Raw genomic sequence first — 17,140 nt, 5'->3', positions numbered from 1 at the left:
GAGTAATGGCAGTGGGTTAAATCGAGGAATAAATGTTTACAAAGTGAAATTGTAAGGAGCACCTCCCACCACCATGCGGTTCAAAAACAATCACAGATATCACAGGCTCACTGAGCATTCTTGTACCGCATTGTTTACTGTGCATTTGTATGATTATTGTTTACTTTACAAATTTGTATTTTAGATTATTTTGTATTCATTTTTCCGCTCATTTTTCTTTTTCTGTCTTTTTTTCTTTTTCTTTCTTTCTTTTTTTTTTTTTTTTTGTCAGGGTCTTGCTCCGTCACCCAGCCTGGAGTGCAGTAGCAAGATCCTGGCTCACTCCAAACTCTGCCTCCTGGGTTCAAGTGATTCTCGTGCCTCAGCTTCCTGAGTAGCTGGGATTACAGGTGTGCACCACCACGCCTGGCTAATTTTTGTATTTTTATTAGAGATGGGGTTTTGCCATGTTGGCCAGGCTGGTCCTGAACACCTGGCCTCATGCGATCTGCCCACCTTGGCCTCCCAAAGTGCTGGGATGATAGATGTGAGCCACCGTGCCTGGCCTCCACTCACTTTTCAACCCACTTATATCAGTTCAGGGTCATGGGTGGCTGAGCCTATATGGGCAGCTCAGGGCACAAGGCGGGAACCAGCCCGGACAGGATGCCCTTCCATTGTAGGGAGGACTCACACTCACACCCACACTCATTCACACTTGCACTATTTAGGCATGCTGTTTAACCGAACAGTCACATCTATGGGATGTGGGAAGAAACTGGCGTATCTGGAGCAATCCCATGCAGACGTGGGGATAGCGTGCAAACTCCACACACACAGTGGCCCTGGCCAGGAATCAATATATATTTTTTTCCTAATCAATGTTATAATGATACAATGCTGAGTGAAACAATGTTATCTGAGGGCCTGCCGTCTGTCATGTGACTTAATTCTCAGAACAACCCTATAAGGTGAATAGCAGTTCTACTTCACTAATGATGCTAGATGGATAATAAGTATTTTACTCAAGGTTATGCAACCAATCAGTAGTTGAACTTTGTTTTAAATCCATGCCTACCTGTTTTCAAAGCCAAAGTTTTTTTTCAAGAAGACATGCTGCCTCCAGAAGAGTAATATCATCAGATCCCTACTTCAGAAAAATTCCTAGGCAGGAATATAGAGCAGAGATTGATGTTGTTGTGAAAGAGCTCTAGAGCGTCATGTAAATGAATGGGTGTGTATGTGTCCCAGTATAACTTTATTTACAGAAGCAAGGAGCAGGGCTGTATAGCACAGAGGTGGATTGAAGGGAACAAGGCCTGAGGTGGGGGGCGATCACATCGAAGGCTATTGAAGGGGCTGGGTGAGAAGTGATGAGGCTGAGCCCAGGCATGTCACGGTATCAGGAAACATAAACATATTTGATGGAATTGCAGGACTGAATGTTGGCCTTCCATCTCATTATATGGGGATGCGTAGGAGGAAGGGGCAGAGTTTTAAACGGGAAATCCAGGAGAATTTTCAAGTTTCCAGTTTTTAGCTGTGAACTTGGTTCACATTTTGGCCAGGACAGAACTGTGAGGAGGAGGTTTCTTTGGAGAAAGCTTGTTTTCAGTGTGGGCATGTTATGTTTAAAGGCTTTGCAGGACATCCAAATGGGAATGTGTAGTGGAAAAGCAGAAACGCATGAGCTCAGGGCACAGAGCTGAGCTGGAGCAGTCAGTAGAGAGGTGGTGGCCGAAACCTTGGCTGTGGATGGGCTTACCAGGAGTATGGGGAGGTCTGAGACTAGGCCAAGGGAATAAAGGAGCTGGGGGGTGACAGGGATGGTCTCCAGGAGAACTTTCTAGAGATGAGTGATTCCAGCACCAGAAAGTGGTTGCCAGTTTTAGATGTCGTGAATGCTGTGACAGGCTGCTCAGATGCCGCATTAAGAAGGAGCTCTTTTCCAGCTGTTTTGAATACCATCCAAAGATGGGCCCCAGCTGTCGGCTTTCTTTGGGTTTGCCTCAACTGAAAACTGCCGAACCCTAGCTAGATCTTTCTTCTTTCCAGAGGTAACCTGTATTTACCAATCAATGGTGGCATAAAGGCTCAGCTCCCTTGTCCCAACTGGGGACGACTCTGAAGAGCCGTTGCTGCTCCCATTGTGGGGTGGCTGAGGCCTAAGCTGGGAGTGCACTATGGCTCAGCTTCTCCCTCTGCCCAGGCCTGTTTCCCTCCCTTTTTAAGGTATTGAAACCCAAGTGCACACCTCAGTACACATCCGGCTTGAGAATCTCCGTCTCAGCATCTGTTTCTTGGGCAGCCCAGCGTGTGACTGATGCTCTCGTTCCTTTTGTTCTTTGCCCTCTTGCTGTTTGGAACGTTGCTACTCAACTACTGAATGTTGCTATTCCAGGGTGAGCAGGCCCAGACCCACGTGTTTATTCATCAGATCCGATCCTGAAACAAGCTTGTCCAACCCACAGCCCAGGTTGGCTTTGAATGCTACCCAAAACAAATTCATAAACTTTCTTAAAACATTGAGGGTTTTTTGCAGCTTTTTTTTTTTTTTTTTTTTTTAGCTCATCAGTTGCCATTGGTGTTAATGTATTTTATGTGTGGCTCAAGAAAATTCTTCCAAGGTGGCCCAGGGAAGCCAAAAGATTGGACAACCCCATCCTAAAGCAATCCAAGACTCTGACATCTTAATGACTGAATAAAGCTTTATTTTAATGTAAAATACGACAAGAAAAATTTATATACTCATATATAACAACTTCCAAAATGTTTTCTGTGGTACAAATGAGATCATCTTAAAAAGTTTGTAAAGAATTCATCCTCCACCCCAATATGCCAAAATATGATTTCACGTAATTTATCTTCAGAACTTATGAACAGACTTGGAATCACAAAAGCACAGGAAACACCAGAAAAACTGATGGTACAAACAACAGGTTTTGTTTTAGGTTCCAGTAGTAAGCAGCCCTGCAGATGGAACAGGAGAACACTTTCTGAAGGAGCCCAGTCAGGAGACAGGCTAGAAGAGTCTTTGGGGTTGGTTCATTTCCTGTAGCCAAGCTTGTCTTTAAAAGTCAGGCTGTGGGTGTTTCTGTGACTATTTAAGGACATGAGCGAGAAAAGAGTTTCACTTAGAAGTCACAGCTGTGTGTGAGATTCTAGGCTTATTTTAGATATCTAACTTTTTTTCCCCTCCTTTTTATCAGAAAGGTGACTTTGTAGGGATAGCTTAAGGCAACTCCTCTTTCTGGTCTCGCTGTGGCATCGTTTCCAGCTAAGTCGGCAGGAACTGGGAGTGCTGAGAAATACTTCTGTGGCTGTTTCTGAGTCCAAATCCCTCCTGCCTAATTGCACTAAGACCAGTCTTTCTGTTGCTCATGGACTCAGAAAGCAGTAGGGTGTCCTCCCAATTTAACACCAATTTGAAGGCCATTCATTGTAGGTTTCAGAGTTTAATGCCAAAGGGAATTGTACAGACACACATTCAGACCAAACTCTTTAGACCTCTCTACCCTCCTGAAATGCTACAATGTTCCTCCAAAGAAAACCAACGCAGTGGTTACAGGTTTGGGGAAATAATTACTCTTTATAGGCTTGATATTTGTGCATACCAGGGAAAAGAGAAATGAGCTTTATGAGCCTCCTAATGTTGTTAGGTGGCTTTTCTTCAGAAGATCACTTTAGTTCAAGAATTTTATGAATCTTTGGAGGGGACAATGAGTCATATTTTAATCTGATTGACTTGGTGGAAAACTATAGCTATAGTGAAGCCTCTGTTCTTCCCAATCAGGATCCACGGGTGACAGTCAGTCTCAGAACCCCTACCATGCTCTTAAGATCTTTACTCGGTGCCATCCTGTGGGGGTCAACACGTATATACCTACAGATCTAAGAATAATGAGCTTCAGGATAATTGTTCTTTCAATTTTTGTTTGCTATTAGGTTATGATTTAAGAAAATGTTCCTGTTTCTGAGCTTGCATTTCATCCACTGATTTGACATTGTGAGGAAACGGTATTATGGCAAGAGTGAGAGTGCCACAGCCCGATGGCATAATGGATTCTGGGGAGGCTGTGTTTCTCTCCCTTGGGGAAGTCTCAATTCTCCGGCATCTAAAAGTTTTCAATGGTCTGTCCTCTTTCATCTCTCTACTCCTGCCAAAAGGGAGAAAAATAGGGCTTCTTAAAATATCTAGTGACTTGACAGCAAACATTTCACGGCCTTCATGACCCAGCGGTCAGATCTGCAGCCAAGTGGATGTATGTTGATTGGGTTTGGAGCTCAACGTGCCGCTCTTTTCCAGGGGGGCTATTAGTGTTCTGAGCTACAAGGAGACACCGGATTGAGTTTTCCCAAGGCCATAAATAAATTGGGAGCTATTTCCTGCTCCCAGGCACATTACTGATTATAGCCTGGTCTTCTAAATACTCTAAAAACCTGTTCCCCTAAATGCTGGGAAAGAGTCCTGTAACCTCTGGGTGGTAACAATTGAAGGGTGAGTACACGGGCATTTATAAGTCTTACATTTGAGCTGTTAATTGTTGCTTGGCTTGATGGAGCCTCTGTCTGTCACAAATATAATGTTAGCTTCTTTCAGGCAGGATCAAATGGAGCGTGTGTTATACTTCAAGCAAGGAAAGAAAACTGTTGCAATCTAGTTTTTGTTCACTTTAATAGTACCTTCACATCACTGGCTGCCACTCAGGATTAGCAACTATTTTATTGACTTTGTATACAACACAAAACCCAGCTTTGGAGCAGTTTACCCTGAGCCTGTGTGCAGGAGGTATTGCACACTCCCGTGGCAACGCTGCAGGTGAAAACATGGGCGCTCTTCCTGCAAAGGCCACTCCTTCAAGACACAGGATTCTCACCTGACACCATCACCCCTGGCTGCCCCTCAAGTGGCCTAGGCTTAATCCAGAAGGAACGTTCTGGCTTGGCTATGTTTAGTAGTCTACAGTAGTTTGGTTAAAATATGGAACATACTGAAGAGCTGCTGTTTTTTAATGCTTCAAAACAAGTTACCCGTCCCTCGTGTTATCATTTTCTTTAAGGTGTATTTAACTCGAGGGGAAGGTAGCATTCAGCAGGTCAGCAGGGAAACTGGTACTCCCCTTCACTCCACCTCAGGTGAGCAGGGCGTGAGATCCTCAACCACTTTGAACAAATTGCAAACACTCTAAAGGTGCCTGGCTTAAGAGAGATGACAGAACAGAGACAAAAAGTTGATAGTCTGTTTTCAACAGGGCCATAGTAAAATGTAGTTAAGAAAATAATATCACAAAGTCCAGTAAATAACACTATTTACATCTAAAACTAGCAGTCGCATCCTTCTTGGTAGCAGAATTCTATTTTAAATTAAAAAGATAAGAGTAAGCTGGGGTAGAGGGATGTCCTACGTATTCAATAATACTATAATTTATTAAATCCTGTGAGTCAGAGGTATGCTAATCTCAGCCAAAATAGACCTAAATTAAACTCAAGACTTTTTTTTTTTGGAGGGAATAAAGAAGGAATGTGAAAAGGCTTAAAGTATTTCAAGCGTCACTGCCCGGTTCAAACCAATGCTCAGGTTTTGCTGTCTTCCACATCTTTTGCTTGTGTTCTCATTTGGGCCAGCTTATATGTTTTAGAGGTTTTAGTTTTCATAGAAAATTACTGCAAAGCTCAGAAAACATTGTGATAGGTTCGTTCTACTTAGAGGGTGGGGCTTCAGCTTTTTAAAGCCATAACACTGTCCTTTTCCAGTTGGAGGCCTTGGCCCTGCCCTGACCTGACTTTAGTTAATGAAATATAGCAAATGCAGGTGGATTTAGTCTTAACGCCTTTTCTCCCTTTCCCTCCATTTTCCCCGGCTTTTGCATCAAACTCTCCAGAAAGCATTATTAATCTTTCATTCTCCATACTGGCAATCATATGTGTTTGAACACACACATACACATACACACACACACATTCTCTCTCTCTCTCTCTCTCTCTCATTCACTTCCATCTAATACCTCCTGGTCATCAGAGGCCACGGTCAGCTCCTCGCTGTCCCCAAGTGCAGATGGTTACTCCTTGGCACTGAGTCTGGACTTGGCATTTCCAGGGCACTGCCTCCTGTGAGACCTCCCCAGTAGGCCCTCTTTTTCCCAACTACATTTTAGCCCTCAAGTGGGAACCTTAAAGTAGAGACCCCAGTTAAAGTAATTATAGGCAGGAGATTTGGGCTTACTCTGAAACCAGATATCTCCATGTCTGGAATGTGGGAGGGAGGAAGGTGAGGGTCGTGGGATGTTCCACCCTCTTAACCTGATCACCTTGGTCCTCGGAAGATATTCCTTCTGGAAGCTCTGACCAGCTGTGCACATCCTCCCGGGACTAATACTGCATTTTACGGACTTTCATATCAAAAGTGAGGAAACATGAAATGTTTACATCAAATGAGTGGTATCAGGAACCTGATAAATTCTACAAATAAAGAAATGCAGTCTTTCTCTCGGGACACAATTATTTCAAGATCGCTAGTCATGTTTGCTGTTGTTTTTTTCCTCAGTCAAAAAACCTATACTCACTTCAGATGTCTCTATCTCTGTCTGCTCTGCCACACCTTAGACTTAACAGCTCTAAGAAGGGGGCTGAGGCTCCACCTCCGAGCGGGTAATGCTGCCTGGCAGAGACTGCCTCTGGACCGCCAGTCTCATACAGGGGGGTGCCCACGTGTCTGCACATCAGCACAGGTTATCTAGCCAGGGAGGATCCCCAGAGTAGAGCTCCATTGTTAGCTGTTTGTGTGTTCCGTTGCCACTCTCACTGATTTGAACAACTCTGAAAGTGTTTCAACTGTCAGGTAGTTTTGTTTTTATAGCCCCATCTTTCGTCTTCCTTCTGATTTTTTTTTTTCCTCCCCAATCCCCTTCCCTTCTTTTTCCCTCTGATTAGCAGTCATGCATTACAATGTCAGTGAGAAAAAGCTAATCAGTAACATGGAGAATTCCTATCACCAAGAAGGTCTTCAATTTTAGAAAGGGCAAAGGTAGAGTAGACACCTTCCTTTCTGGACTGGGCTGGCCTCGGTGGCACTCAGCTATACAGCTGCAGTCATGGGGTTCTTCTGCCGGGAATCCTGGGTTCGGTAAGGGTACTGGTCTGGGCTGCCCCCACGGGGCCCTGGTCTGCCCGTTTCCTGATAGGCTGGCATTCTTTGGTGCTGGGGAGGGGAAGGCGGAACGTCTTGTCGAAAGGGTCCTTTGTGCTGGGGAGCTGGCGGGGGTGGGTAGTGCTGAGGATACCGGAGATCTGCCACCCTCAGCTCTGTGGGGCGGGGATAGCTCCCTTTGGGAGGGTGCATAGGATGAGCCCCTGGATAATAGGGAAGCTCCCTTTCCTTGTAGAGCCCCCGAGGTGCTGCTGGCAGATAGTCTACAGGATCTGCGGGTCCTCCCCTGGAAAGAGAAGAAGAGACACATGTCAGCAGCTCCTAAGCTGGCCGTCCGGCTGGAGAACATGTTCCTCAGCCTCCTGTGCAGTTTGGTGTGGCCACCGCATAGGTCTGCCCAATGGGATGGGAGCAGAAGTGATACGTGCCCTTAAAAAGAAGAGAAGGGAACTTCTTCCCTTCTCTCCTTCCTGTTGGCCAGTGGAAAAACCATCTTAGGCCACAAGGTGAAAACCACGTGCTATGGGAGGCAGAGTAACAAGAAGGTGAGAGCCTGGGTCCCCGTCGCCATGGAGCCACCATGTCAATCAGGATTGCTTCCATTCAGGTTGGTGCGTGAGAGGAAAATACACTTCTATCTTGTTTGTACCCTTTTCTGTTGGCCTTTATTATAGTAACCAAACTAGTTTCCTAAACAAGGCAGTGAGTTTGCCTCTCTTAAGGATGGGGTCATTAGTTCCCTCCCCTTTTCTACCACCATATCCAGGACAGGCTGGGCTGAAGTCTGTCCTAGACATGGTGATAGAAATGTTCAGGTTATTTGGAGTCATAAAGTTTCCATGGACTGCACTCGCTTTTCTAAATCTGTGAGGTGCTCTTTTAAATGGGCTGTCATCTTGGTCTAACTCTGGTTGGCTGCTGTTACATCTTGGTGTGGATTCATATGTCCCTCCCCTCCCTAAATGCTCTACAGTCCTTAGAAAAAGTCCCAAGCCAGAGCACCTAGAGCTCTTTTTTTTTTTTTTTTTAAAATTTTTGTTTTTGAGAGGGAGTCTCATTCTGTCACCCAGGCTGGAGTGCAATGGTGCGATCTCAGCTCACTGCAACTTCTGCCTCCTGGGTTCAAGCGATTCTCCCACCTCAGCCTACCGAGTAGATGGAACTACTCAGGTAGTCACTAGTCAGGTGACTCAACTAGTCAGGTGCCCACCACTACACCTGATGAAGTTTTGTATTTTTTTCGTAGAGATGGGTTTCATTATGTTGGCCAGGCTGGTCTCAATCTCCTGACCTTAGGTGATCTGCCTGGCTCAGCCTCCCAAAGTACTGAGATTACAGGCGTGAGCCACTGTGCCCAGCCCACACCTAAAGCTTTGATATAAAGTAATCAACTCTACCACAAAGCCAGGAAGTAGCACCAGTCCAGCAGCAGAATAGGGAAATGCCAACCCAGCTGTAAGTTGTACCTTGTAATGGGTAAGACACACAGAAACATCCAGGGTAAGAATAGACACTAACAGAAAGTGGCCCTGTCTGGATCTCTCACTAAAGAAAACAAGCATCTTCTGATCCGTTTGCCATAACAGAAGCAGTGTGCCTCTAAACAATGTGCAGATGACTGCATTTTATCTAGCCTGGGGTTAAACAGATGAGTTCTGTTTGCAGCTCTTAAAATCTCATAAACCTTCTGTGCACACATTCACCACCACCACCTTCCCCAGATCCTTCCCATTTTTTGCCACTCCCCCTTTTATAATTTTTAAAAAAGAAAAACAACAACAATAATAATTAAGGAAAAGCTCCCCAATGTCAGACACACTGCTAGGACACTTGAAAGAAATGACAGGGCTGTGAGAATACAGTGTCTGTGGTTAATCAAGCACTGTCAATGAGGGTCAGAATCACCCTGTAATCTGTGGAGCTGGATGTTAAAACAGCTCTGTAAGTTGCTCAAATCAATGAAGATTTGACAAGCTCCCAGCTCGGTGCATGTAGAAAGCAGCTTGTGAACAAATCTATAAGGATGAACAATAGAATTCTATTTTTTTGTCTTAATTTGGCTATGTATAATAATGAAAGATAGATCCTTGAGCTTGGGGTAATTTAGTTAGAGTTTTCAGATAAAAAAATTAAATTGTTTGTGTACAAGTTATTATAGCATCAGCTGCTATTATTCAGTGCAGTTTGCTTTGCTATATGTTAAATTGCTCATGACAAATGGAGCACAAATGGATAATCTGTCACTCTAGCCATGGGAAATGAAGGCTCTGGATTTCACCTTTCCCTTTCTTTAGAATTTCATTTTTGATTTAGAAAACTTCCAGCCTTTGGTATATCTTTTATCATAAGAATTCTTTAAGTCTCTTTCCTCCACCTCACCACGCTCATTTTTATTTCCTTTTGGTTCATGTTGGAGATATCCGATACACTCAAAAAATTTCTTAACCTGTGCTTTCTCTCAAAATCCACTGAAGATATTTCTCTGCATGAAGTGAAACATGTGGTTTTTCTGCACTCATTTTAAGCCCTTAGGATAAATCACTGACATTTGCAACACACAAACATTATTTGCCTTAAAATGAACATACAACCAGCGCTCCCTCCGGACTCTCTTAGCATGAATGCTTCCTGTTTAAAATGGAAAGAGAGAAAGGAAGAATTCCAGGCCTTGGACTTTTAGGGTCCTGTTCTCTCCCTGGAGATTTCTCTCTTTTAAAACAGAGCATTATAAAAGACAGGCACGCCTTGTTTCTTTAAATTTTTGGAGAGAGAATCCAGATCAAGTGGTGACGGGGCAGAAGCCACCCTGAGAGGCTGTGACAGTGCAGTCGGCGAGCACATGGTGGGGGACAGTCGCTATCTCTTCTCCCACACCTTGCTCCTCCCGGGCGGCCAGCGCTCACAGTGAGGGGGAGGCTTCCCGTAGGCAGATAGGGCAGACCTCAAGATACTTTTGTGGTCCCATATTGCTTCCTCTGAAGGGAGGTTTTATGTCTGGGAGTTTGCTTATATGTGGCAGAAAGCAAGTGAGGTAGCTGTTCTTTGTCAAGAAATGAAGTCATGGAAATTGTCTTTTTCTGTGGAATTCATCATAACAGTTAGCGTTTTTAATTTTTCAGAGAGAAGAAAAACAATGAGTTGGCCTACCAAAACACTGTTTAAGGTTCAAAGAGTGCTAGAAGAATTTTTTTTTCTTTTGGGGGATGGTGTGTAGCTGTTGTTTATAACAACCTTTTGTTCATAACAGAATTTCCTAGAGACTTTTGTCAGAACAACTTCTAAGTTCTTCTGAATATTATGTGTGTATTATTTTAAATTATTAAAAAAAAATTTGACCAGGGGCGGTGGCTCACGCCAGTAATTCCAGCACTTTAGGAGGCCAAGGTGGCTGGATCACTTGAGGTCAGGAGTTTGAGACCAGCCTGGTGAAACCCCGTCTACTAAAATTACAAAAATTAGCTGGGCGTGGTGGTGCATGCCTATAATCCCAGCTACTCAGGAGGCTAAGGCAGGAGAATTGCTTGAACCTGGTAGGCGGAGGTTGCAGTGAGCTGAGATTGTGCCACTACACTCCATCTTGGGCAACAGAAAGAGACTCTGTCTTAAGAAGAATTTTGAAACAGGGAAAATAAGCCCCTCCTCATTAACTACAGAACTTAGAGGAAGAAAAGGCAGCTAAAATTTTAGTTTTGTTAATCGTGAGTTTCTCTTTTCATAGTCTCTTTATTTGTGTGAAATTTAGTGTTTGTAGGAAAGCCCAAAACCAATCCATTCTGGGGCCCCAGCAATGCTCTTCACAGTGTCGGATGCTGTGTGCTTTGAGCCAACCCTGAGGAATCCAGGGGCAGCTTCCTTAGGAGATTCTGATTAAAACAAGAATCCGCGTAACAAATGTATCAGTATTTTAATACCTTTCATTTTTCATGTGACTTCTTGAGTTTTGTTAGTATATGTTACTGTTTTTCTTTAAAAACTTTCAAATTAAAAATTTTACTCAGAAACCGTATTTACTTAAGGAAAGAGAAACAAGCCCATATTTGTTTTCTTTATAACTCGTAGAGGAGGCTGTCATGAAAATACCTACATTTTGAAATTATTGTTTATTTTATTTCTGATTAGGCTCATTTTCAGAGGCCAGAAGGATTCAGATTTTGCTTGGAAAACTGATAGGAACTATTTCAGGCATGCAGTTTTCAATCACATAGATGCACGCAATAAAGAAAGTTAACCATTAAGTCTGAATACGACAAAGATATATGTTATTTACATGTAAAGAATCAGTAAGCATCACTTTGTTTACATAAGGATTTCCTCTTTTTGCCATGTCAGTATGTCAGTATTTTTCGTTAAGCAAAAGGGGGGCTGGAAATCAGAGGCTAAGCTGGTCATATAGCCAGCTCTGGGTGCCGACTACCTTCAGTTTACACAAGGATGACAGACATCTTCCTACATTTGCTAAAACAATTCTGTATAGGGAAAGGGCTCAATATTGGAAGGACAAAATTAATGGCAAACCTCTTGCTAGGAATGAGGTGGCTGTACTTACTGGAACAAATGAAGGGGCATGAGCAATTTTGAATCCTCCCATGTCTACACCACCACCCTCAATTGCAAAGAAAATCGCTCTCTGTCTCCGCCACAGCTGGTCATTCTCACCTCATCTGTCTTTCACCCTGCCTTGTGGCTGGTTGTATACTGCATGGAGTACAAGCATCTTGAAGGAAGGAACTGAGTCTTACATATCTAACTATCTCCCTTTGAGCTTAACACAGGGCTTTGCACATCACAGGTGCTCTACAAATGTACGCTGAATTTGTTCAAGAGAGTTTAAAGTAAAGAGAAAACCCACACACATACAGTAACTATAAAAGGTTCAATGTGGGTAGGGGCTGGAGGAAGGTAGGGGAATAAGAGGAGAAAGTGGGCTTTCTTTGGGAGCCAGGGATTGATGGTGGTTGAGGTGAGACTGATTTCTAATTTCTGAAGAAGGAAGGAAGTAGGAGGGATGGTGGGCTGAATAAAGGGTTGCACTGGGTCCAACATAGAATGACTGTAAACTTTATCAGGGTAGAGGTTATTTTATTTGTCTTGTTTGCCAAGAACAAGATTATACTGTCTTATCTCTGTTGCCCTACAGAGTACTTGAAATACAATAGGTGCTCAATAAATCTTACACTGGGATTCAATTTCCCTGACTTCCCAGTGAGCTCAGCATGACTAACTGGTGCTGAGGAAATTGAGAGCTATCTTGACTCAAGATTAACTGGAAACTGGGCTTACTAGGTGCAGGTTAAGCGTATTTATTCAAGGGTCAGTTAACTACTATTTTTATGATGGTACAGCAAAGAAATTTTCTTTGTCTCTGTCATAAATGCAATAATCTGGGAACATCTTTATGTATTTCAAAGTACAGTACACAGGATTTCAAACACAGGGTCTTAGGGAGACAATGTCAAACCCAGGTGTGATGGCCACAGTTACAAGTGCGGTACCTGGGCTTGAGGGCTGATGAATACAAACCTGAGGTCAAGGTGGTGTCCTGTTCCCTCTGTCCCAGTTCCTCCCAAGCTTTTCTCCCTGAGAATAGATGTGATGGATGATTTTCATATAAGCTACTCATACCTAGGAGAGGCAGAAGCCAGAATTATGCAAACTTCTCTGCCACCTGCTGTAACTCAACACCCTTTCCTTCCATCCAGGAAAGAACAAGGGAATTCAAATGAGTGGGAGTGACATTATTGAAGGGGAAAACTTGAGCCTGCTATAATTTATTAAAAGAAATCATTTGTAATCCTGTCTTCAAATATCAGTGACAGATTCTTGCAATACAGAACTGAGCACACTTCCTCTACATGTCTCAAGGCAGAGTGTAAGAACTCCTACAGTATCTCATCTGATGAGCTTCTTTTAGGATGTGGAAGGATAGATGAAGTTGAAGAGTCACAGAGGGGAAAAACAACTAAGTTGGAGACACATCAGCAACTGGAAGATAGTTTGTTTTGAAAGGGGGTGAGTTTAGTATGTGAAGAAATAAGATATGCAGCAGAAAGTATAAAAACCATGAAGAATTTATGAGCAGAGGGGTGAATGTCCGGCTTAGGCATATGCATTGGGTTTTTCACTTACAGAAAACCTTCCAAAGGGCAGAATCTTGTTCTTAATTTCTATAAAATACTATGTGTGTGATTAGCAGCCAAAACAAAGCTAATTTTTTAACTTCCAAAGTAGCCTTTATGGGTTTCCTTTTTTGGTGACCAAATTTGGGGTTTGAATGGCAGGAAGTAACATGATGTAAAACTCCTGTAGCTGTCTAAGAGAGGTGCCTGCACCCGTTGGCAGAAAGTCGACATCTGGCAGAGCCATGCTATTCTTGAGCATGCCACACATAGATTATTTAGTGGCTGAGCTGGGGTCAGTGCTTTCTTCTCTGGTTCTTCTACAAATACTGCAAAGCTTTTAAAAAAAAATCAGCGCAAACTAATATACTTGAGTCGCCCATGCTATGTGCACAGAGATGCTTTTAGTCTGTGTTTAGAATTCCTTTAGTGTCAGATTTCCAGTTACCAGACCTTCCTCCTTGGTCCAGGCACGATTGTGGTTGGCAAGGATTAGCAGAACCCTCTGCAATGTATATTACATAGCTTTGATTTCGGCAGATTTTACGGAATCATAAAATATAATGATCATTTGATGGCCTACATTATAGAAATGATTATGGAAAAAAATCCGCTTTCATCACTCACATTTCCCATTGCGTTATGAGAAGAGGGGGCTCTTGTTCTTTGCAAAGAACTGGAATGGGTGGAGAGTGCAGCAGCAGATGCTTGTGGCTCTCGTACACACCAAGGAAATGTTTGTACAGACAATGAAGGAGAAAGGAGAGTGACTGAGTGCTCAAAGACATTTCTCAAACAGTTTAAACAAGTATAATTTTGGTTGCTCATATTTAATTCCTTCTTTTTTTTTAAACAATGACCACGAACACAAGAATTGAGTTATTAACAAACTGCATGTGCAATGAGTTTTGGATTCTGTATGACAGTTCAGCAGACATTATCTGGAAAATGGTCCTTAAGAGTGTTTCATCCTATCAGATGGTCCTAAAAATGGTCCTGCTAAAATAATTTCCTTTATGAGGGGATGAGAGGTTTTTAAAGTGGGTGCTGAGAACAATTAGAAAAGATAACTATGAGAACAACATAGAGAGGGAAATCTTGGGGAAGGCTGAAGCTATCCTGTGCGACCACAAGAAACAGTCATGCAATCCATTTGAGCGATACCTGCATATCATTACCCCATGGTCTGTTTATCCACAGAACAGGCTTTGTTTAAAGAGAATGGCCACCAAAGGAACAAATCATCCTAACTCAGTAGGCCCCTTAAATCATCTCTCTCTCTTTCTATTGTAACTGTGGTCCTAGAATTTCAGTATCTAAACACTGTGGATTTCATCTGATAATCATGTAGCAGACAATGGTTCAATTCCAAGGTCAGACTTTGGGGGCTAACAGGTTCAACAGTGTAGGGTCCTGATTTCCTCCTGCCCCTTAGGAGAAACCACTACACAGTTTCCTGCCCAAGGTGCTACCTGGAGACAGAACACTCTGGGGCAAAATATACTGTTCCTGAAGTCTGCTTTTCCCTCATCTATTTTAGATTTTATATATTTATGTTAGAGTAGCACATGCAGTTTTTGCAGTAGATATTTATGCATCACGGCCACATCTTTACCTGACCCCTTCCCCCTCCCATTAATTTCTAAAGCCTATGCAATAGGAAGATTTTGATGTAAACTACCTATGATCATTAGATTAATAGAATCCCTCTTCACCAAGGGCAAGGAGTACAGTGAAGGAGACTTAAACACTTCCATCTTCATGCCTGTGTGTGTGTGCGTGCGTGTGGGTGTGTGTGTATGGGTGTGGGGGCAGAGGGCCTCCATGTCATGATTTCATTAAGACACGGGAGAATCCTGCCACGGCAATTGTCTTACTCTGAAATTCAGAAGCAGAAATGTAAGTGCAGGGAAGAGTGCCACTCTACTTGATGGGCTCAGTAACCAGCTTCAAACATTGGGTTTACAATTGCAAAGATTCAGAAGCCTGCTGAGCACAGCAGCATGTTCCCAAGTGCCTACAGCAAGTTAGTTTCCATCCTAAGTGTTTCCTCCATTTGACAGATTTATTCCTCATAACAATGTTACCAGGTAGGTATTATTATTATCCCTGGCTTTCAGATGAGGAAACCGAGAAGCAGAGAGGTTAAATAATGTGACCAAAGTCACATTGGTAGTAGCAGAGCCCAGTTCAAGCCCAGGCAGACAGACAGACCCAGAGGCCGCATGCCTGACCACTAAGTTAGACCGTGCAGTCTCTGACCTCACTTGCTTCTCATCTGCTCACATGGTGCCTGCTGGCACCAGGTGAAAGAAATTGGTTTATATTTGGAAATGCATTTCTAAAAAACAGGATCTAGAGCACTAAAAAGAGACTTCTTTCTTTTTTTTTTTTTCCAATGGGTACTTTGGCTGTTAGCGGCCCAAGAGCTGAAACTGCTGATGGTGCTTGCAGAAACAGCACAAACAACATTCCATGTGGGAAATTTCATTCAGAGACCTTCAGGTGCCTTTCTTAAGGAAAGCAAAGTTTCCTGGTGCCCTTTATGAAAATCAAAACAGATATTTGTGCGGTTCTGTTTGGAAGAGCCTGTGTTCCAGGTCTAGTACCTTGAACATTGGCATCACTAAGAATCAATTGAGTCTTTATTAAATAACACAGATTCTGGGGTTGCAATCCCAGGACAAGGTCTGAAAGGGGTCTGGGGGCCTACATTTCTCTCAAGGACCCAGGTGATTCTGATGCAGGTGGAGCTGGCACCCAGCTTTAAGGAATCCCTGTGGCTATGGGGGTTTGTAAGACATGTTACCTGCTCTGCAAATAACCTGGAATATAAATATAAGTCAGTTATCCTGAGCATCTGAAGAGATAAACAACAGGAGGAAAGACACAGAGCTAACAGCTTTGGAAAGTGTTCTGGAAACAGAGACATTCCTCTGATGCTGGCTTGTCAAGAGCGGGCAAGTAAGAAGCAGAAGGTTGGTCTAGAGAGGGTATCTGGAGCCTGATCATGAAGGGTCTTAAATACCAGGGGCAGCATAGGAAGGATTAAAGAGTGTGATTTTGGTGGGGAGGGGCCAAGATGGCCAACTAGAAACAGCTGTGGTCGGAGGCTCCCACTGAGAAGGAAAAAAATGGCAAGTGAATCCTGCACCAGCTACTGAGGTATCCAGGTTCTCTCATTGGGACTGACTAGGTGGGTGGCATGACCCATGGAGAGCAAGGAAAAGCAGGGTGGTGTGACAGCCCACCTGGGAGCCACATGGGGCAAGGGAAACTCCCACCCCCAGCCAAGGGAGGCAGTGAGTGACTGTGCTACTTCATCTGGGAAACCATGCTTTTCCCACGGTTCCGTGCAACCCATGGATCAGGAGATCCCACTCGTGAGCCCATGCCATCAGAGCCTTGGGTCCCAAGAACAGAGCTGTGTAGATTCTTGGTGGCCACTTGGCTGCAGACTGCTTAAGACTACCGAGTTCCTGTGGGAAGGGGTGGCTGTCATCACTGTGGCTCCAGTCTGCCATTTTTCCCCTGCTGGTGCCAGGGAGACTGGATGGTTTGGACTCAGGAGGAATTCCCCACAGTGCAGCACAGCAACTGTGGCAGATCGTGGCCAGACTGCCTCTTTAGGCTGGACCCTGATCCATCCCTCCTCACCAACTGGGTCTTCCCTGCAGGAATTTAAGGAACTCCAGCCAGGGTTTTAGGGACAGAACTCTGATCTCGCTGGGACTGAGCTTCTGAGAGGAGGGGCGGCTGTGATCTCTGTGGATCAGCAGATGTAGTCTTCCTGCTGCTGGCTCTGAGGAATCCGGGCAGTCCGGACAAGTGGGATTCTTCCCAGTGCAGCACACTCCCTTCGCCAAGGGGCAGCCAGAGCACTTCATTAAACAGGTCC

General features: G+C 43.8%; 1 protein-coding gene across 10 annotated transcripts in view; it reads right to left on the bottom strand.

The window, feature by feature from the left end:
* Positions 1 to 2,669: 2,669 nt before the first annotated feature.
* The window catches only part of PARD3B (par-3 family cell polarity regulator beta), a 1,076,689-nt gene continuing 1,062,218 nt past the window's right edge, over positions 2,670 to 17,140 (bottom strand). For 8 of the 10 annotated variants that reach the window (XM_024243295.3, XM_024243296.3, XM_024243297.3 and 5 more), the window contains one exon: positions 2,670 to 7,412. In XM_024243295.3, coding sequence (XP_024099063.2) covers positions 7,055 to 7,412 — 358 coding nt within the window. In that variant the 3' untranslated portion in view covers positions 2,670 to 7,054. Of the gene's footprint in view, positions 7,413 to 12,588; positions 12,704 to 17,140 lie in introns of those variants that run through there. The other 2 variants (XM_063712983.1, XM_063712984.1) reach the window with 1 other exon arrangement.

Source organism: Pongo abelii, chromosome 11 (assembly GCF_028885655.2).
Source record: "Pongo abelii isolate AG06213 chromosome 11, NHGRI_mPonAbe1-v2.0_pri, whole genome shotgun sequence".
In the NCBI taxonomy this organism is placed as follows: domain Eukaryota; kingdom Metazoa; phylum Chordata; class Mammalia; order Primates; family Hominidae; genus Pongo; species Pongo abelii.
The sequence above is the reverse complement of the archived record's forward strand: the minus strand, read 5'-3'. Positions and strand labels throughout refer to the sequence as shown.